Below are 27,672 nucleotides of genomic sequence, written 5' to 3' on the forward strand. Positions count from 1 at the left end.
AAAATCTTGCTAGTGTATGCAATGGTGTCAGCATTTGGAAGCTGAACTTCCCAAATCTAAAGAATTAATTCTTTTCCAGATAAACGTAAGCTAATAAGTATGTATTCTGGCTTGTCTGCAATGAATCACAGACACTATTTGGTTGGGTTGCAATCATTTTAGTTTAAGTGCCTGTAACTATGGATTCACACCTGTGTGCTGGTGCATGGAAGTAGGCAAAGCAGAAGACAACCTCACTATAGTTTCTCAGGTATTTTCTATCTTAAATACTTTGAGACAGGGTCTCGCATTGGCTTGGTACTCAAGTTAGGCCAACTTGAAACTAAGCCCTAGAAATACGCCTTGATAAGTATGTACCACTAATATCCTGAGTTTTAAAAATAGACTCTGGGGGACTGAACTCACATCCTTATGCCTTTAAGGAAAGAACGTACAAACTGAACCCTAGAGTAAAAGTAGATTTTGCTTATTTGTTTTTGATTGGTTGTTGCCCCCTCCTCATTTCTTTCCAAGCCCCTTAGAAGCAAGTACAATAGCAATACATAGTAGATATCTTTCCTGGGTGACATTTTTTTTTCTGAATACACCTATAAACTCATCTTAGAGCACAGGAGAGGCATACAGTGCCCATGTAAAGATAAGCAAATAAAGAGTAGTATTTGTATTTGTAGTATTCAGTTGTATTTGTACAAAACTTATCTAGGATGTATGAGACCGTGTGTCCAAATCGTATGTCTCAAAAAGGAAGGGAGAAAAAGAAAGATAAGGCAGTAAGTTCCTGCTGTCAGTCACAAGCCCAGGTCCAGGATGACTAGCTGACCTGTCCAGCAGGTCCAGTTATTCGAGGGTCTCGAGGGGACCTTCTCCTAACAACCAAATGGGGGGTAGAGAGAGATGGGTGCCTTGTGCGAATAACGACACAGAAACTGTTCTGGATTGCATCAAGTCCCAAATGTATTAGCCAGGCCTGAGATTTAAATGCACAAGCAAAAGGGGAGGTGCCTTTCAGCAGGAGGAATGGGGCAGAGGAAATGCACCTCAGCAGGAGGGATGGGGCAGCAGACATTTTTCTTTTGGCGACTACACGGGGAAGCAGGAACTTGGTGGTATCAGGGTACATCTTGAGGTCAGGACATTAGACGCTGACTTAGGGCTGGAATGATCTGTGGTTGTTCTCAGAGCAGTGAGTCCGGTGGCCCGCTTTTGACCCTCTTTTCTTCGGGGGGGGGGGGGGGGCCCAATTCAGAGATCAGGACAATAGCGTTGCCTTAATAGCTCCCAACAACTAGCAAGGCTGAGATTTAAAGAAAAGAATATACTTTCCACACCTTGCCCCTTCACACACACACACATGCACGCACACGCACACACACACACACACACACACACACTACACAAGTACATGTATAACCCAAGCAGGGCTCCTCACAAATCCAGATTTCCTGTTGCCTTGCTTCAGAATAAAATGAAATAATCAATAGTTTTTGGAGAGTGCCATAACCCTTTCTTGTCTGACCCCAGGGTAAGGGACATATGAAGGATTTGTTCATAGTTTTCTTGTTCAATGACTTGTATGACTTCCTAATTTACACAAGACAAGGGAAACAGAAAATAAATGAGTATCATTTAGAAATAACTAGGCATTACTTATCAGGATGTTTGGCAGAATGGGTACTGATAAGGAAGGTGGACTGACTCTGAATTCATTGTCTCCCACTTGAGCTGTCTTTGTTTATCCTCCAGTAGATGAAGTGTGTCTGTAACCTCTGTCTGCCCCAGGGATTTAGATAAGATGGGGAGGAGGATTGCTCCCTGAGACTGGAGCAGGATTACACTCTCATTTGCATCATTTTAATTTAGCTGAGCTCCCTTTTGTGCTCAGATTTAGGACGCGAGCTCTGGATCCAGGCAAATCTAAGTCTGAACCCTGAACCTTGGAAATCTTGTCATTCTGAGCAGAAATTCATAACTCTGGGTGATAGAGCCTGCATCTTCCAAACATTTACAAAATCTACATCAGAGTCACTAGGCTGTTCTACATAGACTCCCAGCATCCCTTACAAGGAGGAATCAACAATATTCAAGTATTTATATAGTAACCTTGTTTGAATCCCTAAAGGTAAAATGCTAAGAGTGCCTTGAAAGTCACACTGCTTAACTGGAGTGAGAGTGAAGTCAGGGAAATGCTGGTTTGGAACCATAAAATCTCTGCTCTATCCTCAGAAACATTAAAAAGGCCATGTGTGGTGGTACGTACTGGTAATCATAACAATGGGGAGAAAGACCTGTGGATCCCTGGAACTCAGCAATGGCCTCCTTTGTGAACCCCAGGCCAGTAAGCGGTGTGCTTCAATAAACAAGGTAAATCATGTCCGAGACATTGCCCCCGAAAGTTGTTCCTCTCCCTCACAGGCATACATAAACAAGCATACAATCACAGGCACAAGTACCTGCATACAAGCCCAGACCCATTAATGCTGTTCACAACCCTGGGTATGTTTTCAGAGGACAGCAGCATTTGTAGATTCAATAGTTCTATGGAACTACTTAGTGGTATGAGAAGGTATGGAGTCCCCATGGCCACTGGATTATTGAATACTACCCTGCTCAGATTGCTTCAGAATGGAGAAATCACCTCCTATTGTGCAGGATGGATACAAGTTACTAAGTAATCTGCTAGCAGATGCAAGTGGTTCTGGAAGCAAAACAAACCACCTGGTGTGTCAGGAATTTAACAGCAGATTGTAAGCTGCTGGCATTTTGTTTAAGTCTTCCTAGAAAAGCATTCCAGTGTACTTTTCAAATAACAGCTGCTACTTGGCTGAAGCTAGGCTTTTATGTTTAGCATCTCCCTTGGAGGCATAGAACCTGAAGAATTACATGTGAGCATCTCTCCTTGATTCATTAATAACATTTTTGAGTGGGTTGAGTAGCTATTCAAAAAGTCAAAATGCTCACTTCTAACAGTTTTCCAATGGCATGAGCTTGTTTTGCAATTTGTTTCACTGCTTAGATAAATTTTAAATAAAATAAAATTAAATTGGTTTCTATATCCCACATTGGTCGCTAACTTACTAAATATGGTCTAGGATGACATTGAAATTCTGATTATTCCTTCCAGAATGTTGGTATTTTAGACATGTTCCATAATAGCACACTTGTACAGTGCTGGAATTAGCTCAGAATTTAGTGCATGCTAGGCATGCACCATTCTCATTGAGCTATACCTCCAGTCTCCTAATAGAAATTCTCTAAGCTCTTCTAAGAAAATGGAGACACTATCTAGTTGAGATTTCTATAATGAAAGGCAATGTTTCCTTATAGAAATGAAATACCAGGCAGGTAGATAGCTAAGATATCAGAGTCCCCCAAAAGAAGGAGGACTCAAGGAAATAACAGACTCTGGACCTGGGAGATTGCAAGAATACTGGCTCAAAAGAAATCTCAGAAGTATGATCTCCCCAAACATAAAATCGCCACTATTATCTGAAACCACAAACAATCTCCTCAGACAGGTAGAAAGAACAATTCCTTGGGATTTGAAATACGGAATCTATATTCTGTTGTTGACCATGTCCCTTATTGGCATATACATTTTTAAATTCATTTAATCTATTTGAGCTTTTCAGGCGGCATCTTAGACAAACAAAGGCATCCAATTCAAGCACACAGAAGTTATGCAATGAATGCTGGCTATGAAAAAAATGAATGATAAGTGATTTTTCAATAAGCAGCGGCTAAATATTATGCTAAATCACAGGATTTACACGTAACTCCTATTAAGTGCCTAGAAGCCATCAGAAATGTTATTAGTTTGGGGAAAACAAGGACTTGCTTTAAAGAACTCAGTAATTTGTCTGAATTGCATTACTGATTGATGATTTTTGTAAATAAAGTGCAGTCCAGGTACTAATTCTTCTGACTTAACAATGAACAGAGAGCCACTTGTCATTGTCATAAGAAAATGGCCTAAAGGGATGGCCAGATAGCTCAGTCAGCAAAGAATTTTTCACACAGAATGAGGAACAGAATTTAAATTCCCAGCAGCTAAATTAAAAAACTAGACCTGAGGCCTGTGCCCCTAATGCAAGCACTGGGGAGGTAGAAACAGGAGGATCCCTAGTGTTTACTAACCAGCTAATCTAGGCAAAACAGTGAGCTCCGGGTAGAGAGTGACATCCTGTCCCCAAAACTAATGTAGACAGCTTCTGAGGAAGGTTCTCTTCATTACCATTGACTTCCAAATGTGTACACACACATACAAACACAAACTCAGAGGTGCATGGGTGCACACATGCATGCACACACGCACATTGACGTACAACGTCTTAATCATAGGTTATGTGATAAATGCTCTGATGCATGTTTTCCAAGTACAGTGAACATAGAAAGTAAAATAACGAAAGCAGTTCTTTTGAATCCACATGATTAGAGAACTTTTATATTATTAGTTGAAATTGGTTGGTCCTCATCTTTATGATAATTCAAGAGATTATAGCTCAGTATTCAAAATATATACTTTTAGCTAAATTAAAATCATACTCATAGTTGAAACTTTGCTATGTACTGCCCATGTAAGTTTCTGGTCTTTAGGAATTTATTTGATATCACAGTTGGATATAATGCTATAATGATAGAATCCCTAATTTTTCAAACATGGCTACAGGTGGTTTATAAATGTAAGAAAACAGGGTCCTTACACATAACAGTATACACACACACACACACACACACACACACACACACATATATATATATATATATATATATATATATATATATATATATATATATAGACAATCTATCAAATAAGATAAGAATTTTCTTAGCTGTAAGAGTATGAGGGCAATAGGCTGGGGACAGCCATCTGTATAGGTAAGGTACTTGACACAGAAGTTTGAGCACCTCTTTTTCAATCCTAGAACCTAAGTAAACATCTATAATCTTGGCCTCCTGCTGTTGTGGGCAGATATACAGATATTCTGAGAAGTTAGTGGGCCATTTATCCTGGCCTATGCGGGTGCTGACAACAGGGAGACCCCGTTAGAAACAGCATAGAAAGTAAAGATCAGCACTAAAGGATGTGCTCGGACTTTCACACTCATACCATTGCATGCACATAAACATGTATCCATGCTTGCATACATGCACATGTACACATACAAACACACTACAGATGCACACATGAACAAACACGAACATACCACACATATACATCATAGACATACAAGTACACATATGCACACATATGCATTCACACATATATTCCATCACACTCATACATGTCCAAACACACACACATACAAACACACACACACACACACGCACACGCACACGCACACACACACACACACACACACACACAGGGAAAAAGGTAAAAATATGTCAGAACTACATTGTTCCACTCAGTGAAAGTAGAAATGGATATCATAAGGTTAAATTATGGTTTTTGGCTTATTAATAGCCTTGTATATAAATAGAGTTATTGTGATAAAATCTTCCCCCATGAACTCATGTGTACTTAGAGTCTCAAAATATGATCTGTTTGAAAACATATTTTTTGCTGATATATCTACTCTTCCTGTGAATTCTCACTTGAATTAGAAGAGCCTATAAATCAGGTGATTGGTGCTTTATCAAGAGAAGAGGTTGGGCTGGGAAATTTTGTCTAGATAAGTGCTTGAAGACCTGAGTTCCATCCTCAGAACACAAGTACATGTTGCTGTGCACTTGTAATCCCAGTGGTAGGGATGCAGAAACTGGTGGGTCCCTACGGCTCATTGGCCATCCAGCTTAGCCTACACAGTGAATTCCTGATGAGAGAAAAGGCTCTGTATCAACAATATAAAGGTAAACAACACTTAGAAATCATGACCAAAGTTGACCTCTGACCTCCACACATGTTACTGTACTGACACTTACCTAGAAGATAGGGAAAATGTTCATGAAGTGAGTCATAGATAAAACAAATAGGGACAGATCTGCATTTATAAGCCAAGGAACATTTTACCACTGGTAGGAGGCAGCCAAAGCTGGGAGGAAACAAGAAAAAAAAATACTCCCCTGGGACTTTCAGAGAACATAAAACCCTGCCCCACTTTAATTTGTTCTGATCTCCAAAATTATGAAATAATCTTGGTTTTATAAATCATCTTCTTATGGGGAGTTTGCTTTGGCAAGCCCCATAATCTAATGTACTTTTGAGCCTATTGCTTTCTGCTGTAAACCTCATAGAACTTGGACCTCTCTACTCACCTGCAAGTCCAGCCTACATGGTAAAGTAATGTTAAGTACAATTGCACTCAAGAACAGCAGCTGATCTCTGACCTACAGACACACATCTTTCTATATATATACATTTGCTTAAACACTAACTTGCCCAACACAAGGACATATCACATCCTCCAGATCATGAGATGTGAGGCTTCTGCAAAATTGCTGAGAATCATGCTTCTCCTTGCTCCAAAGAACTCCATCACTAGAATTCACCTTCAGCTCCAATGTAACCCTTAACACTCATCGCCATCACTTACAGACCTCAGGTCAAATGCAGTCAGCCACACTTGTTCTGATTAAGTTACTTAAAGTAGAATTGTTTTCTTATAAGTGTGCTAATTTCCTTTGGTTCACCTTTTAAGGCTGAAATATTACTTCTGATATTTTTCTGCAATCTCTCCCAGTGTTACTGGGTGACCAGGTCTTGTCCATGAAACTGAACAAAGTCATTTTTGTAAAGAGAGACCAGCCTGATCTTGGATCCATCTCTCAACTTTGTTTCTCACAAAATAAATGCCTAATAAACATGAACTAAATATTTGTCTTGGCTGCCTCATTCCTCAGCGATATATCTGAAATGTTTTCTAAAATAACTTTGACATCATTATAAATTTGACTTGAAAGCTGGTCAATTGATGCATTTGCTAGGGATTATCTTTTCCCCATAGCTCATTAAGCCTGTCCTCACATACAATAATATTCATACGAACAGCAAAATATGGTGAGTGACCTAAGTAAGTAGTCTGGCATGAAGGAAATACCGACAGTAATTAGGATAATATGACAGCTCTGCTGGATGTCTACAGATGTGGGATATGGGTGATGAATGAGCTAGAGTAGTAAAGGCAGCCTCTAGATGCAGGGGAGAGAAGAGACAAACCCATATTTATACCCAGCAAACAATTTGCAAGGTTTAACAAAATCATATATTCTAAAAGAATATGCTCTTAAAAATGACCACAAAGACAAGCAGGTAAAAAAGTGACATTTTAGGTTAGTATATTATTTTTGGTGATATCATGATTTTAGCTGTTCACACCCATAAATGACAAAGCTGTACTTGGGCAAAGGCACTGGATACAAACAAGAGGGCACAACCATCAGCCATTGACTGCCTTAGACATAGGTCAACTTCTTTCTCCTCTCAACACTGAAAGAATATGAAGTATTTCTAAAACATACAATAATACTGGAAGAGCTATATCCTGTGTAACAGTGAAGGTTACTCTCTGATTGTTATGCAAAACGCCAGGATGACATGAGCATGTATAAATCTACTATCACAATGCAAATATGGAAGAAATCCGCTACATGAAATCCAACACTATAGCAAAGAAGACTGCATAATGAGGAGTACCTTCCAAGACTCTCACACTGTCCTACAAAACCAAAATGCTTCATTAGTGATAATTTGACACCAGTAATTTTGAAATTAGTTGCTTTTGTTGCTTTCTTCCTGCTAAGATGAATGCCCTGACAAGGATCACTTTTAGGGAGAAATTATTTATCTGGCTTGTAATTACAGGAACTTGAGGCACCTAGCCACATTTACAGCCTGGAGCAGTGAGAAAAGAAATGTTTTTTTGCTAATGCTTAGCTGCCTTTCTCCTTCTCAGTCAATTCTTCTCAGCCTGGCCAATAAAATGGAGATACCAACATTCAGTTTGGGTCACATTGCAATTTATCAGATTAAACAAATGCCCAAACAAGCATGCACATAAGCCAACATACAACAATTACTTAGTGAGACTATCTTCTGTGTTGTCTAAAGTTGACAACAATGACTCATCAGCACAGTGCCAGTGTGGTAACACTCACAACCATGACAGCTTAATATATATTAAAGCAGAAAATAATCTGTGAGTAAGCAAGATAGCCCCATGGGTAACATACTTATGCTACAAGTGTGAGGACTAGAATCCACATAAAAATTCAGATACGATATACATATTTAAAACCTCAGTATGGAGATATGGGGGCACCAGAATTCTTGTGGTTTACTCACCATCCATCTAAGCCTAATAGTGAAACTTGCTTCCCAGTAAAAAATAAGTATGTTTCCAAAATAAGGTCCTGAATCCTCAAAAAGTAGCATCCAAGGTTAATCTCTGACCTCTGTATTTGCACACACATATACATATATACATATTCACCCCCACATGCGCGCACACACACACACGAGAGAGAGAGAGAGAGAGAGAGAGAGAGAGAGAGAGAGAATATTTGGGTAAGACTGGGAGATTGTAACTCTAGAAGAAAATCACATCTCATATGCAGTAGAGAAAAAGCTATGTAGTAAATCTTAAACTCAATTAGATGCAAAGTACACAGGGAACCTCCTGCATGGGATCAGGTTTCAGGATAATGTAGTACATTTCACATACATGTGCATTTTAAGATGATGCAGAAATGAAGGTTAAAAGAAAATTGCAGTAGAGAATTTGGTGAGATGGTATTGTCAGGAAATTGCTTGCCTTGAAAGCTTGAAGACCTGAGGTTAGTCATCAGAGCCATCATACACAGAAGACACACATAGTAGTGCTGCCATTTTATCCCAGATCTAGGGAAGTGTTGTTATTGTAAAATCCATTGCTGGGGATTCCTGGCTAGTAAGTGAGAGTAATGTCAGTGAGACTCAGAAACAAGATGCTAATCAAAACAACCCTGAGATTTCACCTCAACCAGTCAATATAGCTAAGATCAAAAACTGAGGTGACAGCAGACAATGGAGAGGATGTAGAGAAAGAGGAGCACTCCCCCATTGCTGGTGGATTGCAGGCTGGTACAACCATATTGGAAATCAGTCTGGTACAACCATATTGGAAATCAGTCTGGTGGTTTCAGAGAAAATTGGACATAGTACTACTTAGGACCTAGCTATACCACTCCTGGGCATATACACAAAAGTTGCTCCAATATATAACAAGGACACAGTCTTATTTATAATAGCTCGAATCTGAAAACAACCCAGATGTCCCTCAACAGAGGAATGGATGCAAAAAATGTGGTACATTTACACAATGCAGTACTACTCAGCTATTACAAACAGTGATTTCTTGAAATTCACAGGATGGAACTAGAAAATTGCATCCTGAGTGAGGTAGCCCAATTGCAAAAGAACACACATGGTATGCACTCACTGGTAAGTGGATAATAGCCCAAAAGCTTGGAGAACCCGTGATAAATCCCACAGACAATATGAACTCCAAGAAGAAGTAAAACCAAACTGTGGATACTTCAGTCCCAGTCAGAAGAGGGAAGAGAACAATCATGGGAGGTAGAGGGAGAGAGGGATCTGGGAGGGAGAAAGGAGGGGGAGGGGAAAAAGCGAGCAGGGTCAGATGTGGGAGAAGTACAGAGGGTCAGGAAATGGAAAACAGGTGTGTAGCAGTGTGGGGTAGGGCACTGGGCTTAGCCAGTAGAAAGTCACAGATGCCAGGGACCCAAGAGCTTCACAAGACCCAAAGGGGATGACATTAGCTGAAATAACCAACAAAGTATAGAGAGAACCTGTACAGACCATATCCAGTGGATAGGCATGGCCCCCAGTTAAGGGATGGGGCTACCCACCCATCTCAAAAATATTAATCCAGAATTCCTCCTGTCAAAAGGAAATGCATGGACAAAGAGTGGAGCAGAGACTGAAGGAAAGATCATCCATAGATGACCTCAATAATCAAACACCAAATCCAGACAATATTGTTAATTCCAAGAAGTTCTTGCTGACAGGAGCCTGGTATAGCTGTCCCCTGAGAGGCTGTGCCAGAGGCAGCCAACCATCAGACTAAGCGAGAGGACCCCAATGGAGGAGTTAGGAGAAGAATTTAAAGAGTTGAAGGAGTTAACAACCCTACAGGAAGATCAACAGTATCAACCAAACAGACACCCCACCCCACCCCCAGACACACACAAAGCTCTCAGGGACTAAACCATCAAACAAAGAGTACACATGGAGGAACCCATGGCTCCAGCACATGTAGCAGAGGATACCTTATCTGGCATCAGTGGCAAGGGAGCCCCCTTGGTCTTATGGAGGCTCAATGAAACAGTATAAGAAAATGTTAGGGCCCTGAGGTGGAAGAGGGTAGGTGGCTAGGTGGGGGTGCACCCTTATAGAAGTTGGGAGGATGGTGGAGGCAATATGGGGTTTAACTGGGAAAGGGAATAACATTTGAAATGTAAATAAATAAAATAACCAAAAGAATAAAAAATAAAATAAGGAAATAAGAATGGACCATAAAGCACTACAGTGAGAGGCTGATGCTGCTTAACAAGGTGTGGCATAAACTAGTTAGTATAAAAAAAATTCCACCATTTCTGAGACACCACTTCCAATTTTGCACAGGCTACAATTGCCCTTCAGATTTCATGTGTGACTCTCTCTCTCTCTCTCTCTCTCTCTATATATATATATATATAGTCACCAAATGTGTGGATGTTTTTGAGGCATTCATATCCTGTGATTAATTTCTTAAGCGTGTTATTGTTTGTTTTGTACATAACTGTTCAAAATGATTTTATTTTTGAGTAAGTATATTCACTATACAATGCAATATAATGTAAAAAGCAAAATCTTCATAACAATAATCTAAATAACTTACCCATGCATCACAACAATTAACCGAGCATTACATTTACAGTGTAGATATATTACAAATACATACATACATATGTATGTACATACATACATACATACATACATACATACATGAAGAATGAAAGCAAAATCTGGGACTGATCAGAAGTCTATACGTTCAAAGGTACACAGACACACACACAGACACACACACAGACACACACACACACACAAACACACTGTGCCAAGCATCAACTTCTCTATATGATCTCTTCAACCTTGGGGCTTTAATTGCTATGGAGACTGCACCTTCACAAATGTCCTCTTCTGTTCTTTCACAGTGACAAGTCTCAGCTACTTTCCATTACCACTTCATGTCTTCCAAATCAGCACCTTCTTGGTGACTCTTATTCTAGAGAGTTTAGATCCCAGCACAAAGTGCAACCTCATCTGCTTCTGAAACACAGATTTTTGTGTGATGATCCTTAGGAAGCACTTCCAAGACTTCACCCCTATGATGCTAGTCTTTTCTTAGTCACTGTTAATTTTTCAGATCAAGCTAATGAGCATCAATTTTCACAGTAATGCAAAGGTTTCATTTCAGTAGTGCTGGTCTCTTGTTAATCATAGCTGATACTTCAGACCCAGCTCATCCAAACCACAGATTCATAACTCAAAATAGAAAACAACCCCTATAGATACTTTAACAAACTCTCAAAATTCTCTCAAAAACTTCACAAGCTAGCCTCTACTACGTTTTTCTTAACACATATCTTCCAGGATCCTATAAAATATCTTTCTAAGCTTTGAAAACTCAATAGTTAATCCCACTCAAATTCCAAAGTCCTTCTATAATCTTCACCAAAACACATTGTCAGGTAATAATATTCCACTCCTGAAACCAATTCCTTTCTTAGAGAGTTTCTTTGGCTGTGCTGAACTGCCATGACCAAAAAAACCAAACTCAATAAGGGCAGAAACCAGGAGTCAGGAGTGGATGCATATGCCATAGAGGACTGCTGCTTACATGGCCTGTTCAGCCTGCTTTCTTATAGAGTCCAGGACCACCTGCCTAGAGATACCTCAAAAATGGACTGAGCTTTTCTCATCAATCACTAATTTTAAAAATGTCCTACCCGGGAATCTATCCGATATACAACCACTAAACCCATACACTCTTGGATATGCCAGAAAGATTTTGCTGACAGGACTCTGATATAGCTCTCACTCGTGAGGCAATGCCAGTGCCTTGCAAATACAGAAGTGGATGCTCACAGTCATCTACTGGATGGAACACAGGGCCCCTAATGAAGGAGCTACAGAAAGTAACCAAGGGGCTAAAGGGGTCTGCAACCCTATAGGAGGAACAACAATATGAACTAATCAGTACCCCGCAGAGCTGTGTCTCTAGTTGCATATGTAGCAGAGGCCCATGCCATCAATGGGAGGAGAGGCCCTTGGTCTTTCGAAAATCATATGCCCCAGTACAGGGGAATGCCAGGGCCAGGAAGTGGGAGTGGGTGGGTTTGGGAGCAGGGTGGGGGGAGGGTATAGGGGGCTTTGGGGATAGCATTTAAAATGTAAATGAAGGAAATATCTAATAAAAAAGAAAAAAAAAGAGAAAATTTTCTTACATGCTTGCCTGCAGACAGATCTTATGGAGACAATTCTTTAATTGTGGTTCCCTCCTTTCAAATGATTATAGCTTGTACCAAGTTGACATAAGACTAAGCAGCACATACATCCATGAGAGAATAGTAGAAAGCAAAATAATAGTTATTGCCAATTTATTTCTCAGTATCTTTTTAATTACACTATCTAGCTCTATTCTCAAATGAGATAGATACTTTTCAGGTCATTGAAAATGGCATACATAGATATTTACATGTGTATATATGGATTGCTGTTCCTATGAATCCCCCATTACCACTCTTCCTCTAAATCATAACTTTCGATGTATTTTGTGACTCATTTAATTTGACCAGGATGCTTTATGTGATTATTAGGTTGGATAGGTTCATTGGAGCCTGGTGGTGTCATTGGTTTGTACAAAAATAAACGCAAACATTTTCTACTCTCTGGATCTGTAAGTGGCACATAGTACTACAGTGAAGAGAGGGGCCCCAGGTTTTCCTTCTCCATCCATACCTGAGTTTTGGTTGAATCATACTTTTACAGAAGCGGTGCAGACATCCACACCTAATGAGTTCATGATTACCATTTTTGTGTCTTTTCCAAAGGATAACATGTTGCAGCACTCTCCCTGTTGTCTGGTTCTTTATTTCTTTTTGATGTGTTCTCAGAATGTTCCCTGCACATTGCAGGGGATGTAGTAAGTGCCCTGTGGAGACCTGGATTGGATGAAGAACTCATCTGCTACCTATTCTTAGCACCTTGTCAGGAACAAGATTCAGCATTCCTCTACTGTTTACTGAAAGACGGCAAGATGTATTCAATAGTACCTCTCTGGGACATGGATACTCTTATCCACCACCCCCCCAATCTATCTTCAGGTATTGAGATAGGGTTAAGGTTTAAAATAAGGACACATGGTATATATAGCTACTCCTGGTCAAAATGTGGTCCCACCTGTCAATGATCCATTTTTGTCTGAGGATTCAGTCTCCCCTGCCCAAGTTGTGCAACTGTGTGGAATCTTTTCCTGAGAGATAAGCTCCTATGTGACTGTCACTAAGGCTTCAGCCTTTTCTCCTGAAATAGTTTCAGGGAGAATTCCACTTATTTGGGCTCCATCACATCAGTAGTCTTAAAACCAAAGGAAAGGGCACAGTGATTCTAGAATATTCTCATTCCTGCCAGGACAAAAATATCATGTCACTTTCTAGCTCATCAATGCTTTTCATCTTCTGCTTCTATTAAAGTCTGAGTGAATGGCAGAGCCTTTCTGCACATTGTGATGATAGAGGTGCTGACTCTCTTGTTCACTTCATTAATGGGGTCATCATCACGTGTTATGATCACTGGGTTAAATTGCCACTTGAATATCATCCCTCCATCCTGAATCAATTGGCAACATTCTCTGAAACTAAGAAAGTGTCACTGAACAAAACTCTCAACACTCTATACATCTAGAAAGCATTGTAAGAAAATGAATGTACCTACAGGGGGTTACAGGTCTGAGAAAGATGACTGCAAATTCGGGAAGAGAGAAAGGCAAGGTTTTGTGAAGTAGCCTACATCACTAGCTCATTGTAAAGGAAGCATTACAGAATACTGGCATCTGCACAAGGTGGGTGTGGCCACTGTGGCTTATCTAACTGATACAGAGGTGGTCAGGAGCCTGGGACTTGTCTTCTGCTCCAATAGCCCTAGCTGGACTACACGGAAATAAAGGGTATTCACATTTACATTTGTAGCATGAGAATTACAGAAAACATTTATTTTTTCTTTCTATGAGGTTTCAGGTCAGTGCCACAATGAGACAAACAACCAAACTTCAGGTATGTGCCTATGTATCCAGCTTTCTTGTCACTCCCACCACACATATGAGTTCCCACTCTGGGCCTCAATCAGGCTCCAACCACTCCTAGCTGTTACTAGGAACAAGCTAGTTAATCTCTCCTGTAAGAGTCAGGGTTTCCTAAAGGAACAGGACTGAGAGAATTGACAACAGCTACCAGATGGATTCCTTGTTGCCATAAGCTAATGAACAAAAGACTAAAAAGGCAGAATAGCAAAGTATAGTCAAACAAAGTTAACTGGCAAATCAATATAGCATTGGTAGAGCTGGGAAGCCTACAACTTTAATTGGTGTTTTGTTTTGTTTTGTTTTGTTTTGTTTTGTTTTGTTTTGTTTTTAAATTTGGGTTTAGGATGACCTACCTTATGACTCTCCACTTCCTATCTTTGTTGATCTTAGTGTCTCTGTACCACTTCTACAGCACAGATTATGTCTCTGTGTCTGTAGACAGTCATGGATTAACTGACCTGTTGATTGGCTGGAGTAAGAATGGGGTTCTCAACTTCCTCTATTCTTTGTGATATATCAGGCACAGAGACAGCCACAGAATGTGAAGAGAAATACTCCATGCTTCAGAGATATGGACATTAAAGGCTACTGGACAAAAAAGCTACAAAGAAATGGTAAATCACTGACTATTGCTGGGGCACAAAACCTTAAACTGAGATTATTATATTCCCATGTATCCAATCTTGGAGGGGGAGGGCATAGCCACCAAAGGAACAGGTGTTACAAGAAGGCTTATTGGATTGGTTTCAATTTTAGCAGTTGGGTAGTCCAAGAAAAACTGTTCCACAGTGGAAAGACTAAGAACCAGCTAAGTGCTTAGTCCCCAAGGCTGGATATCTCAGAAGTCACCTGACGTCTGGTGTTGAAAGCCTGGGACTCTGGGAGAAGTTAAATTTCACCTTCTATTGAAGAAAAAAAGAGTTATGCAACCCTTATAATGATTTATATATGGCACCGTGATGCATAAAATCTCATTTTCTTTAGTGCATTTGTCAAGAGCTTTCTAGGCATATACCTCCTGTAAGACAAGTTGTTGTCCTTTCGACACCTTAGCAGAAGAGGAGAATTCTTACTGAAACTTTCTCTTGACAGATGTTGGCCCTGTCATCTTTGACTGATGTTCTGTTCTTCTTCCTTCAACTCCTGCACTGTGAAGTTTATATCCTCTTTTACCCTATTGCATATTAATGTCTGGGTCTTCATGGCCAGATGAAATCAATCCATAAAACTCAGACTCACCAGTCAATTAGGATGCATTTGGTGAGCTTGGCTTTTTCTTTATTTTGATCTCCCACATGTGCCGAAGAGATTGCATCTTGTTCTGTTTTATAAGAAAACACCTCCCCTTCATAGACTAAAAACTGCATGAACTTTTGCTGGCTTACGCATTGTATGGATTTATCAAACAGAGCGTATAGATTCAAGGTTTTTTTTTTAACATGCTGTGAAAGCTTTAAAATTATTTATTGTCCTCATTATCGTTAAGAACTGTGCATTATCTGATCTCGCTCCCTTTCTCTCTCTCTTCAGTGTTTTATGATTAAACTCTATTTTAAGATTCATAATTTGAAAGCATCATCTGCTTCTGCATGGAAAATGCATGCAGCATGGGGAAGAGTGGGGGTTGACTAAGGCCTACTTGCCATCTGTATTAGTTAAGGTTCTCCAGAGCATCAGCACCAGAAGAGTGATTACCTAAGACACAGAAAATTCATTGGATTGCTATACCTCATACCAGCTGTGTAGTTTAACAATGGCCATCTGCAGAATGGAAAAGTTGAAAACCAAGTATTTGTTTAGTCTGCAAGGCTGGATGGAAGCCAGTGGTTCCTACTGGAAAGCTGCAGAAGATAGACTCTTATGTTAGTGGAGCAGGGCAGTAGGCTCAGTAGCCTAAGGTAGATGTGCTTGGCTGTAAGCAATGAAACCACAGAGGTAGAAGTTGTAGCTCTTTCCTGGGCCTCTTACATTTTGGTTTCCTTAATGTTGCTGCATACTTTGGAAAAAGTCTTGCTTGCCTCATAAGATGATCCTTCCAGGAAGTACCTTCATGGATCACTCAGAGGCATATCTCTTAGCTGATAGCTTAGATGAGCCAACATATTATCCCAGAAATATTTTTGGATAGGGGCAAAACTGAGTCTTCAACAAAGTGGGTACTCCACAAAGCTTTAGGACTGACTAGAATTTATTGTATGGACATTTTAATGGCCAAAACATTGAAATTCTCACCTTTGGAGCCATGGTCATTAATACTCACTCTAAAGGCAAATGTCCTTGTAGACAGGAAACCCAGTAAAGAGTCTCCTGTGACCAACAACCCCATGAGTGCTGGCAGAATTATTAAAGCTGCCAGGTTTCTGTGGGATATAACCCTTCTGCCCATATGCCATTTAATTTTGAGGTGTAAATGTCCACATGGCAAAAGATGGTCAGTTATGTTACTCTTTAGGGGCTCAGCCTCTATTTCTGTTCTCATTTATCAATTTGAATTAAATTAGGGAAAAGAATTATGATATAATAATAAATAAATAAAAGTTATAGCTTTTTTCTAGGGCAAAGATTTGCATTGTTTATACAGCATGAGTATCCAGGGAGGAATATATATTTTTCTAATATGCAGCTGTGGATAAATATAAAATGTTCTGTATATAAGATTATGTTCACAGCTTGGGAGAATTTTCAGGAAAATGTTCCCAGCAAGCAACCTATTTTTGAGAAGCAAAAGTAGAAAGCCTATGTGAAGTGGGAAAAATAATATAACCCTGTTTTTTCACACTTTAAAATATGCAGCTTGAATAGATGACTCACACTCAAAGTGAGAGCTCTCTCTTGAGGGTTATGGGCTAGTCCAAGTGGAGGGAAAGGTATGCAGCATGGATGAGAAGTTGCCATCTCTGTGAAGATCAGGCTAATCAGCTCATCAGAGCAGGGTTCCAACAGTGTGAAACACATTTAGCAGCTTAAGCTCCTGAGCACTCATGCAGGACTTGGAATGTGACTACCACACAGACCAAAGTTCTCTATCTTTAGACCATTATATACTGGCAAAGACAGGGACATGATGGGGCTTTGTAGTCATCCATACTGATTTGGCTTTGAAACAGTCAAGAAAATGACTCTTATTTCGAAGAACATAAAGCTACATGCATAGGCTCAGGAGATAAAAGTGTATGTGACACAACCATGTGTTCAAATCACAGCACTTATAAAATCTTGATATGGCCACAAACAGAGCTGTAATGGGTAGAGACAAGAAGATGTCTGGTTCTTGCTTAGTGGCATACTAGTCCCAAGTTTAATGAGGGATTCTGTCTTAATGAAATAAGATATAGAATAATAGAGAAGGATATCCTCTTGCCTCCACGTACACATCTGCAGTAGGGACACCCACACATACTTTACTTAAATGTGTATTTGTGTGATTACACATCCATATAGTTATGTGTCAGTGATTGGAATTGTTATTTTTATTTTCATAAATCTATATGATATGTTTAAACAATACTTATACCCCTGTTATTTTTTTGTTTTCTTCCCACTTCTGCTGATTTCCTTTCATGTCCCAAATGGTCACACTAAGACTTTTCATGTTCTTTATTTTGAGAGATTTTTCTAATGATTTTCATCAAGATTACTTACAGGAGCATAGATTAGGGGTTATTACAGGAGCATAGAAAAGGTGCCAGTGGCTATTTCACTGAAGAAAATATCTTTTAATCCTCTCCAACTTTTAACTGCCTATAGATCCTAAAAGGATATGGGGCAGGATGAGCTCTTCCTCTGGGAAAGAATGTTGAAAGCCTGATCTTCCATTGATCTTGTGCAGATAATCACAGCTGCCATGAATTGCAAAATCCAATGGCCATGCCATCCCTAGATGTTGATATCACACATACTTACCATCATCCTTGGCTTAGGGAGTATCCTGGAAGAGGTGGGCAGAATTATTAGCATTACTAACCTCAAGTGTTGTGAGAAATTTTATTACTATTAATTATTATTATATTTTCTAGCATCTGAGACTCACAGTAAGTAGAAAGTTTTTACACTTTTTGACTAACATTTCATAATGCTACTGATATGGACACTATATAAATGTGAGAGATAACTAGCTATCAGTGTGTCTCTGTGAGTTTATGTATGTTGGCACATTGGGGTATGTGTGTACATGTCAGTGTGAGGTTCATGTCAGTGTAAGTATTTATGTACGTATGTGTGCGCACGCTTATGAATATGTACATTACAAGTCCACTCAGGTACCTGTCCATTCACCTTATTTAATGAGTCTTTACCATGAACTCATGAAGGATTCACATCAGTGAGCCCAAGAAATATGGCTATCTGAACTTTCTTGGAAGTGTGATTCAACTTTTAACCATCAACTTTTAATTAAAAAAAAAAAATGGGCCTGAGGATCAAACTCAGGTCCTCATGCTTATGTGGGAAGCACTTTTCTGACTGAGCTATTGTACCAGCCCCAAAATTATCTGTATTATTTTCATTTTACAGATATGATTTTTAAAATGTGTTTGGCAAGGATAATATGCCAATGCACAGGGAGGACACATTCTCCCATCAACCGTGGAGCCTGTGAATTGTCACAATTGGATTAGAGGACAACAGGAATGGACTTGAAAGACGTTGTATTATGAGAAATAAGTTAAACAGAGAAAGACAAATAGTGTATCATGTCTGCCTATAAAAGGCAATATAGGCCTTCTGTACATGTAAAGTATAATGGTGCTTAGCAGAGGCTGGGGAGAATTGAGGTGGGAAGATATTTTATGCATCAATGGCTATAAAACTGTACCAGAAAAGAGTAAGTTTTGGTGATCTAGTACATTTCAAGGCAATTGAGTTTAATAATAATATAAGATACTCCAAAGTGTCCAGACATAAAGTTTGTAAATTATTTTACCAGGACTATATGAGGTGATAGGTATGTCAAACATACATAATTGATCTTTACATAGTGCATGCATCCATTCAACACAGTGCTGTAAGTAGTTTGTTACCACATGCCACATAAAGAGATGTTATTAACAGGACAATGGAGGTGATTCTCACATGGATCTTGAGAACAGATATCTAGCTGATCCATTAAAACAGGGCATGATTGCACGGATATGTAACCCCATGGTTAGGAAACAGTAGCGAGCATTTCCCTGGAGTTCACTAGCATGCAGTCTAGCAGCCAATGAGCTCTGTTTTCAGTAAGAGACCATGTCCCCCAAATAAACTGGAGAGCAATCAGTGATCAAGGAAACACCTGATGTTGACCTTCAGTCTCAACATACTCATTTACACAGCATATACACACAAACATACTCACATACACATACAAAACACACAAATAAATTCCATGCACATGTGGATGAAGAAACTATGGTGATTTTCTACATACCATATGCTTATATATGTAGAACTTGTAAATTATATTTTAAAAACCTGAAAAAAATCAGACTTTAATTCCTTGCTCAAGAGTATGCTTTCATACCACAGAAGTTCAGGACCCAATTAGAGCATATCCGATATAAGTATCAATGCTACACTTCCAGTACCTGACTCACATTTCCAACTACCTCACCTGTTGTTCATTCATTTATCCCATAATACTACTATGGCTTATTCTCTAGGAGAGGCTCAGGGACATTCATCACACAACACTGTAGTCTGGTCACTGAAATAAGCTCGAGACTCATGCTGCCTTATTTTTCTTCCTGGGAAATACAAACATCTATTCAAAGCCTATGAGGAGTCAGTGCCAGCAAAGTATGACTCCACCAAAGTTCAACTTGGCTTTGGACTTACTAATAGTTCACAGGAGAGGAGTTACTTACAGGTTCATAGGTGGACCCCAGACAACATAATCACTGTAAGCTCCATGTAGTCATGGATGATGATCTCCAGGAAGTATCATCATGAAATGCACCTTTTAGTTAACCTTTCACGTCTTATATTCTCTAGCATCTTTCAAAAGCACTTGCAAGTGGAGAAAGTCAGAGGGAATTGGACTGGCAGGGAGGGTCTACTGACCCTCATCCTTTCCTTTAATGAGAGAGTGTCAGTAGATCCATGACTATAGGCCTGGCAATTACATTGCATGCCATGAATACTTGGCCAAGGCATTGTCTGCTCCAAGATGGTGACCATGTTGAAATCAGAAGAAAAATATCACATGTAATATCTTGGATGGAGAAGGGGAAAGGGTTGCATCAAAGACAGCCACAGTTAGTCTCATCATCTGTCAAGCCCAACATAGTAAGATGTGAGAGAGATGATGGAGAAAAAGAGTACATAACAATTTCTCTTGGAAACCTAGGGGCCAGAAGAAAGGCTCACAAGCTACAGGGGATGGTGAAAGATATGAAATGCACACCAAGACCTTGAACCCAGATCTTCTTTTTTCTCCTCTTTTTCTGACTGAATTCCTAGTGTTTTAAAATCCAAGCTATGGATACCTGGCCTTTTAAGGAATATCCCAAAAGGTACACAATAAAAGATCTGTAGAGAAGGCATTGTGAAGAACCATTTGGGTCTCCTGCTGCTATCAAGAAGGCCCCTGGAAACTGACCCTGACTTCTTTCTTTGAGATCACTTAGAATTGGGATATTGGAGTGCCCTTGTCCATTTATTTGCTGGTTGAGCTTAAGATAAGATACACAGGGTCCTGCTGATATCCCTGAAGAGATCACAGTGAGGGACAGGAACTCTGGGTTGCTCCCCTGCTCAGTTAACGGGAAACAGAGGCCAAGAAAAGCATCTCTGAGAAGGGTTTTCTTAACCTTCTTCTGAATGGAGAATGTGATTAGAGAGGGAGGTCTCTGTACACTGATCCAGAAAGTAAGTGTAAGCTGAACAAAGGAGAACTCTGGCTGCTAGATGTGAAAGTTGCAAACTAGAACCTGACTGGAGGATACCTGTTTAATCTACTCACTATACAAATTAACAGCATGCTCAGAAGCAGAATAAAATATCTGTACAAGTACAAATGACAAGAAAATATTTTGTCTCATAGTTTCCTATATTTAAACAGATTAAAAACAGCAAGTCAGAGAGAGGGAAGAACGGGAAAAACAGTTGAGTCCATTAGAAATCCAGGCATTGTTGTTGTTGGCAGTGGTGGTGGTGTTAGTGGTGTGTATGTATGTATAGCATAATATGTGTGTACATGTGCATAAGCACAGTCACCAGTGTATGGTTGATGATGCATGTATACATGTAGGAGTGTTATGCTTGTATGTGTGTGTTGTGTTTGTAGGCTAGTATATGTATATGAACATTTATTTGTGTATAGTTGATGTTGCATGTCTACAAGTTGGAGAGAGAAATAGAGGGACAGAAAAAGAGAGAGGGGTACAATGTAATGTGTATACATGTGCATGTATGTGTTGTTGACATTGAATTCATACATGCAGGCTTGTGTGTGGCGATCCAAGGCTGACATCAGATGTCTTCTTTTTATCACTCTACCTTATACACTGAAGCAGGGTCTCTCTTTATATAGAGAGCTCACCTCTGTAGCTGATTTGATTAGCCATTATGGTGTGACAATTCCTTGTCTTTGCTGCCTAAATATTGGAGTTGCAGGTGGCAGTCACGTCCATCCTGTTTTCATGTGTGTTCTTGGGATCCAAACTATGATTCATATACATCTATGGCAAGCAATTTACCTGATGAGCCATCATCTAAGGTTTGATACCTGCACATCATTAAGGAAACATTTTCTGCAAACTCAGCCCCTGTCTATAGGTGCTTTCAAGCACAGACTAGTAAAGAAGCACAAGATTTCTTGTGCTTACAAATGAACTGGGTTTAAAAATAAGCTTCCTTTAAATAAATTACAAATTCCAGCATTAGATCACCCTATATTGACATTATAGTGACACCACATAAAGAAGACAAGTCTCAGACTATTGGCTCTTGTCTCTTGTGAGAGATTGCCCAGATGAACATGCTTGTGCTGTACTAATTACTTTTTTTGTTACTGTCAGAAAATATTTGACAAAGACAACTGAGGAAAAATATTTGATATGGCTTAAAGTTTGTGAGTATAGTTGTTTGTAATGGGAAATGCATTGAAACAGGATCATGAGGTCACATTGCATTTGTAAACAAGTAGCAAAAAAGAGATGAACTTTGCTACTTGGTACCACTCATATTTAGAGTGAGATTGTCCCAATTGGCATAATCTAGAAACTACAGAAGAGACATTTCAGAAAGGATTTTAGATCCAGGCAAATCAAATTGACAAGGAGATTAGATATCACATGTCTAATTTCACATATACCTGGAATCCCCAAAAGTGCATCTTGTTTCTACAAGTTTTAAAGAAGGAGTAAGAATGCTTGTTGTCTGTGTGATTTGGAAATGATTGTGTTTGTAAATTCAATGAAATTTGTTTTGTTTAATGTTTTATGACCAAACTATGATGATTGAAAATAATCCAACATGAGAATGCTTGTTGTCTGTGTGATTTGGAAATGATTGTGTTTGTAAATTCAATGAAATTTGTTTTGTTTAATGTTTTATGACCAAACTATGATGATTGAAAATAATCCAACATGAAATGTCATATTCCCCCGGCAATTGTTATTTCAATGATCACATTGAATGGTTCTGTGAGAAGGGCAAGTGGCTTTTCCTTCTCAGTTCTCTCACCATTAGAATATGTGTATAATTAACACATTATCTACATCTACAGCTAGGTCAGTGCTTAGAATCTTTGACCCTGAAACTGCACTCTTTTGTTCCCGGATTGAGGTAACACAGAAGAGATTATTTTCAGTCACTAAACCTCTCAGCTCTGTAAAGTAAAATGTATCTGCACAGCTGACAAAGGGTCTGTTCCTATGACCAATGACCTGCCTGATGCTGTCTACATGTAATTAGTGAGTATTATAATCCCAGAGCAGTTGAAAAATCACTTCCATGGAAAGTATATGGAAATGGGAATAGATTGAATGAACCAGGAAAATATTATGGAGGATGTAATATTTACATGTATGTCTAACAGATGCACTCAAACTAAAATTAGAACAGAAAGATAGAGAATTTCACAAGAAAAAAAAAAACATACCACAAGGAAGTACATATCTGTTCTCCTGGAAATCAAATTAAGGATACAAAATACTTGTCAAGGTTCTTGGAGATGTGATAAAAAAAAAAGAGAAGGTCATAGATAGATATGTTATGGTGTTCTAGTTTACTTTCAGTTGCTATAATAAAGCACTGGCTAAAATTAATTGTGAGGAAGAATGGTTTTATTTTGTTTACATGGAACTGTCTGTATTTGACAGAAGCTGGTAAAGTGATGTCTGGAACCTGGAGGCAGGAACTAAAACAGATTTCTTGGAGAAAAGGTGTTTCCGGACTTGCTTGCTCCAGCTCCTGCTTAGCCATTATTTTTTTCTCATCCATCTCAGGATCATTTGCTCAGAGGATAGCAACACCCATGGTTGTATGTTCTTATATTCATTACTAATTGAGACAATGTCCCACAGACATGCCCACAGACAAATCTGATGGTGGAAACTCTTTGAGATTATCTCTTCACCAGTGTCAACTATAGTGATTAGCTATAGTACATGGTGAAAGTAGGGCTTATGAAATACATCACTTAACTGTATGAATTCAAAGAATCTGTAAGTCAGGGAATTCTTACAATGGCCTACCTGAAAATAGATTTTTGCCTTTTGAATAAGTTTTGGATTAAAAATTATACAGCTATAAAAACTGGAGAAATGGTTTAATTGGCAAAGTCTTTCCATTGTAAGTCTAAGAACCTTACACTTTTTCTCAAACACCCATATAAAATAAGAATGAAGTGCCAGGTACAGCAGTTTCATGCAATCTCAGTTCTGGGAAAGTGGAGAAAGCAGGACCCTGAAGCTTGCCTAGCTAAAATGGTGAGCTTCAAGTTCTGTGAGATACTTTATTTCACAATATAAGGTAGAGAACAACTTTTGGCCTCCACACATATGCACATATAGTTCCCTGCAAATAGAGTCAGCTGTGCACACAATCACCTGTACACATATGCACATAGTCACCTGTGCACACACACATGCATAATACTCACCTAGGCACACAATCACCTGTGCACATAGTCACCATCATACACACATTTACACATAGTCATTTACACATACATATGCACAGTCACCTGTGCACAACTGTGCACCCACAAGTCACACATACATGTATCATACAGAAAAGGTAGTATTTCTTAATTTTCAACCTTTTTACAATTGATTTTATACATTTTTCTTGAAAGTTCTCTACTTGAGAAATTCCTATATGTGACTTTTAATTGTGTATACATTCTTCATAGACATTTTTATTGTTCTCTATATTTGAGACATTGCTATTAATAGCTATTATCAAAAATTAAGTAGCCACAGAGCTTACCTCTGAAATATTTTTAGTTTTCCCAATGCCTGACCTAGACTTCCAGTATTCATTTGTTTTCTTTAGTTTAGATAAGATGGATTGTTTGGCTTATGAAAGAGGTAATTTTACTGGCACTCAACTCTATGTTTAACTATGCCATGAAAGTGGATTGAAATGGTCTTTTTTTATGGGAACTAGCTGGAGCATACATATATATTTATATATGTAAACTCCCCAGCCACTCATCCAAAATGTGCTTACAGAAAAGGAACCAGAGTTTTCTGCCCTCTCCCCCATTTTCTTTGCAAAGAGAAAAGACGAAGCAGAGAGAGAATATTCACTCTAGAGCATTAGAGTCAAAGTAATGTAACAACAGGTTTACAATTACACAATGGTAAAAGGGGTCAGTAAATTCAACAGGTTTTAATACATTTTTTGGACATTTTTTGACCATGTGTTAATTGCTTCATGTGTCTGTGCCTGTTCCCTTGACTGTAAAATTACATAGAGATACATTCCATAGAGGAACTTTGGAATGCGGAGACCTGTGTGATATAAAACAAGATGTACAAGCACTTAAGAGACAAACCTCTGTGCAGCTCTGCAAGGATACTTGAAGACCTGGGTAACTGAGGAACAAAAGAACCATTCTAAATGTGATTGATACAACCACATGGGTTGGGGTCCTGACTGCACAAAATAAATAAATAAATAAATAAATAAATAAATAAATAGAAAAAAAAAGAAAGAAAGAAAAGAAAAAAATAAAAGAAGATGTCTACTGAGTGTCAGCACTCAGTGCTTTCAGAGTGTAGACACATTGTGCTCATCTGTTTCATGGTTTTGCTGCCATGTTTTCCAAAGCATGATGGACTGTGTTCCCTCAAAGTGTGAGCCAAAATAAACCCTTCTTCCTTTAAGACAGTTTTTGTCAGGTATTTTATTACAGCCATGAATACTACATGCATATTATGTAAAAATCCAGAGGGATTTATTGAATCAACAGCATGTACTATTTTATTGTTATGATTAATGTTGTTATTATAAAGATGAGTTTGGAACATGACAGTAAACACTGTTCAGTTCTGCTATAATTTCACACAGAAATCTAGCTCATCACTTTGTTCTTGAAAAAGAAGTACTAGCATAAAGTGATAATTCTTTCTGCTATCATACTTGCTAGCTTTGTAGTTTTAACATAGTCATTTGAATTTTCTAGTGGAAAAAAATATCTGGTCGAATTAGGTAAGATCTGGTGCTCAATGCAAGCAGAGCAATGTCAGCTAGTGAGTGAGTGATTAGTGAGTATTGACTCTTTAACCTTAAGTAGTGTCTAACCTATAGTATTATGATATTAGAATGTTAATAGACTCCTACTTTCCCAGGTCATTTTGTCAAAGGATATGGTGAATGATATAGCACAAACTTTAAATGAATAAGAAGTGAAACAAAAAATTCCTCCTTTATTATGAATTTCTTATACTTTCTCACAAGATCGGGTTGCAAATCCTACTACTAATACACATAGTCACCTGTGCACACACACATGCATACATACTCACCTATGCACAGAGTCACCTGTGCACATAGTCACCATCATACACACATTTACACATAGTCATTTACACATACATATGCAGGGTCAATACAACACGAAATCACACCAGCCATTTGATTATACTCATGGTACAATTTTTCATTGATTTATCTATTTATTTGCTCTACATCCCCATTGCACCCTACTTCTTTGCTCTCTTTGCAATCTCACCTTCCCATCCCCTCCTTCCATTCTCTATCCCCTTTTCCATAGAGAAGGGACTTCCTGTGCTCACCACAGGTACCAACCCACCCTGGCATATCATGTCTTATAAGGAATAAGCAAGAATTGTTGGAAATAGATGCAGAGACCCACAGCCAAACATTTGACAGATCTCAGGGAGTTTTGCTTAAGAGATGGAGGAAGAATTGAGGGAGCCAGAGGGTCAAGAATACAATAAGACCTACAGAGCCAACTAACTGGGACCATGTAATATCACAGAGACTGAACTACTAGCCAATGACCGTGCATGTAGTGGACCTAGGCCCTCTATATTTATGTAACTTATGTGAAGCTTGGTCTTCATGTGAACCCCAAACATTTGGTACAGAAGATATCTCTGACTCAGACTCTGTTATCTGTCTTTGGATCCCTTTCCCCTAGCTGGATTGCCTTGTCTGCCATCAGTGGGAGAGAATACATAGAATGCATATTTATTTGTGTGTGTGATGTTGTATATATGTGTACATGGTATGTATGTGTGTACATGTTCATGCATGAGTATGTGCATGTACCTGACGTAGTGAACATGAGGAGAACAGAGATAACTTTGGTAGAGTCATAAGGCTCAGTCATTACCTAGCACTCTGTTTGTGTGTGTGTGTGTGTGTGTGTGTGATTTTTTTTTATTACGTATTTTCCTCAATTACATTTCCAATGCTATCCGAAAAGTCCCCCATACCCTCCCCCCCACTTCCCTACCCACCCATTCCCATTTTTTTTGGCCCTGGCGTTCCCCTGTACTGGGGCATATAAAGTTTGTGTGTCCAATGGGCCTCTCTTTCCAGTGATGGCTGACTAGGCCATCTTTTGATATATATGCAGCTAGAGTCAAGAGCTCGGGGTGAGTGAGGGAACACAATCACAAAGGAACTCACACAATATGTACTCACTGATAAGTGGATATTATCACAAAACTTAGGATACCCAAGATATAAGATACAATTTGCTAAACGCATGAAACTCAAGAAGAATGAAGACCAACGTGTGGACGCTGTGCCCCTTCTTAGAATTGGGAAGAAAACACCCATGGAAGGAGTTACAGAGACAAAGTTTGGAGCTGTGACGAAAGGATGGACCATCTAGAGACTGCCATATCCAGGGATCCATCCCATAATC

The 27,672-nt window shown here is 39.1% G+C and overlaps 1 protein-coding gene across 4 annotated transcripts in view; it reads left to right on the forward strand.

The window, feature by feature from the left end:
- The window catches only part of Cntnap5 (contactin associated protein like 5), an 893,594-nt gene that overhangs the window by 244,979 nt on the left and 620,943 nt on the right, over positions 1-27,672 (forward strand). For 2 of the 4 annotated variants that reach the window (XM_029481709.1, XM_029481699.1), the window contains exon 1: positions 15,463-15,602. The exons of the other annotated variants lie outside the window; for them this stretch is intronic. Coding sequence is in view for 1 of the 2 variants with exons in the window: in XM_029481699.1 (XP_029337559.1) it covers positions 15,552-15,602 (51 nt within the window). In the remaining variant the exon portion in view is untranslated. Of the gene's footprint in view, positions 1-15,462; positions 15,603-27,672 lie in introns of those variants that run through there. 4 annotated transcript variants of the gene reach the window in all.

This window comes from Mus caroli, chromosome 1, assembly GCF_900094665.2.
Source record: "Mus caroli chromosome 1, CAROLI_EIJ_v1.1, whole genome shotgun sequence".
Classification (NCBI taxonomy): domain Eukaryota; kingdom Metazoa; phylum Chordata; class Mammalia; order Rodentia; family Muridae; genus Mus; species Mus caroli.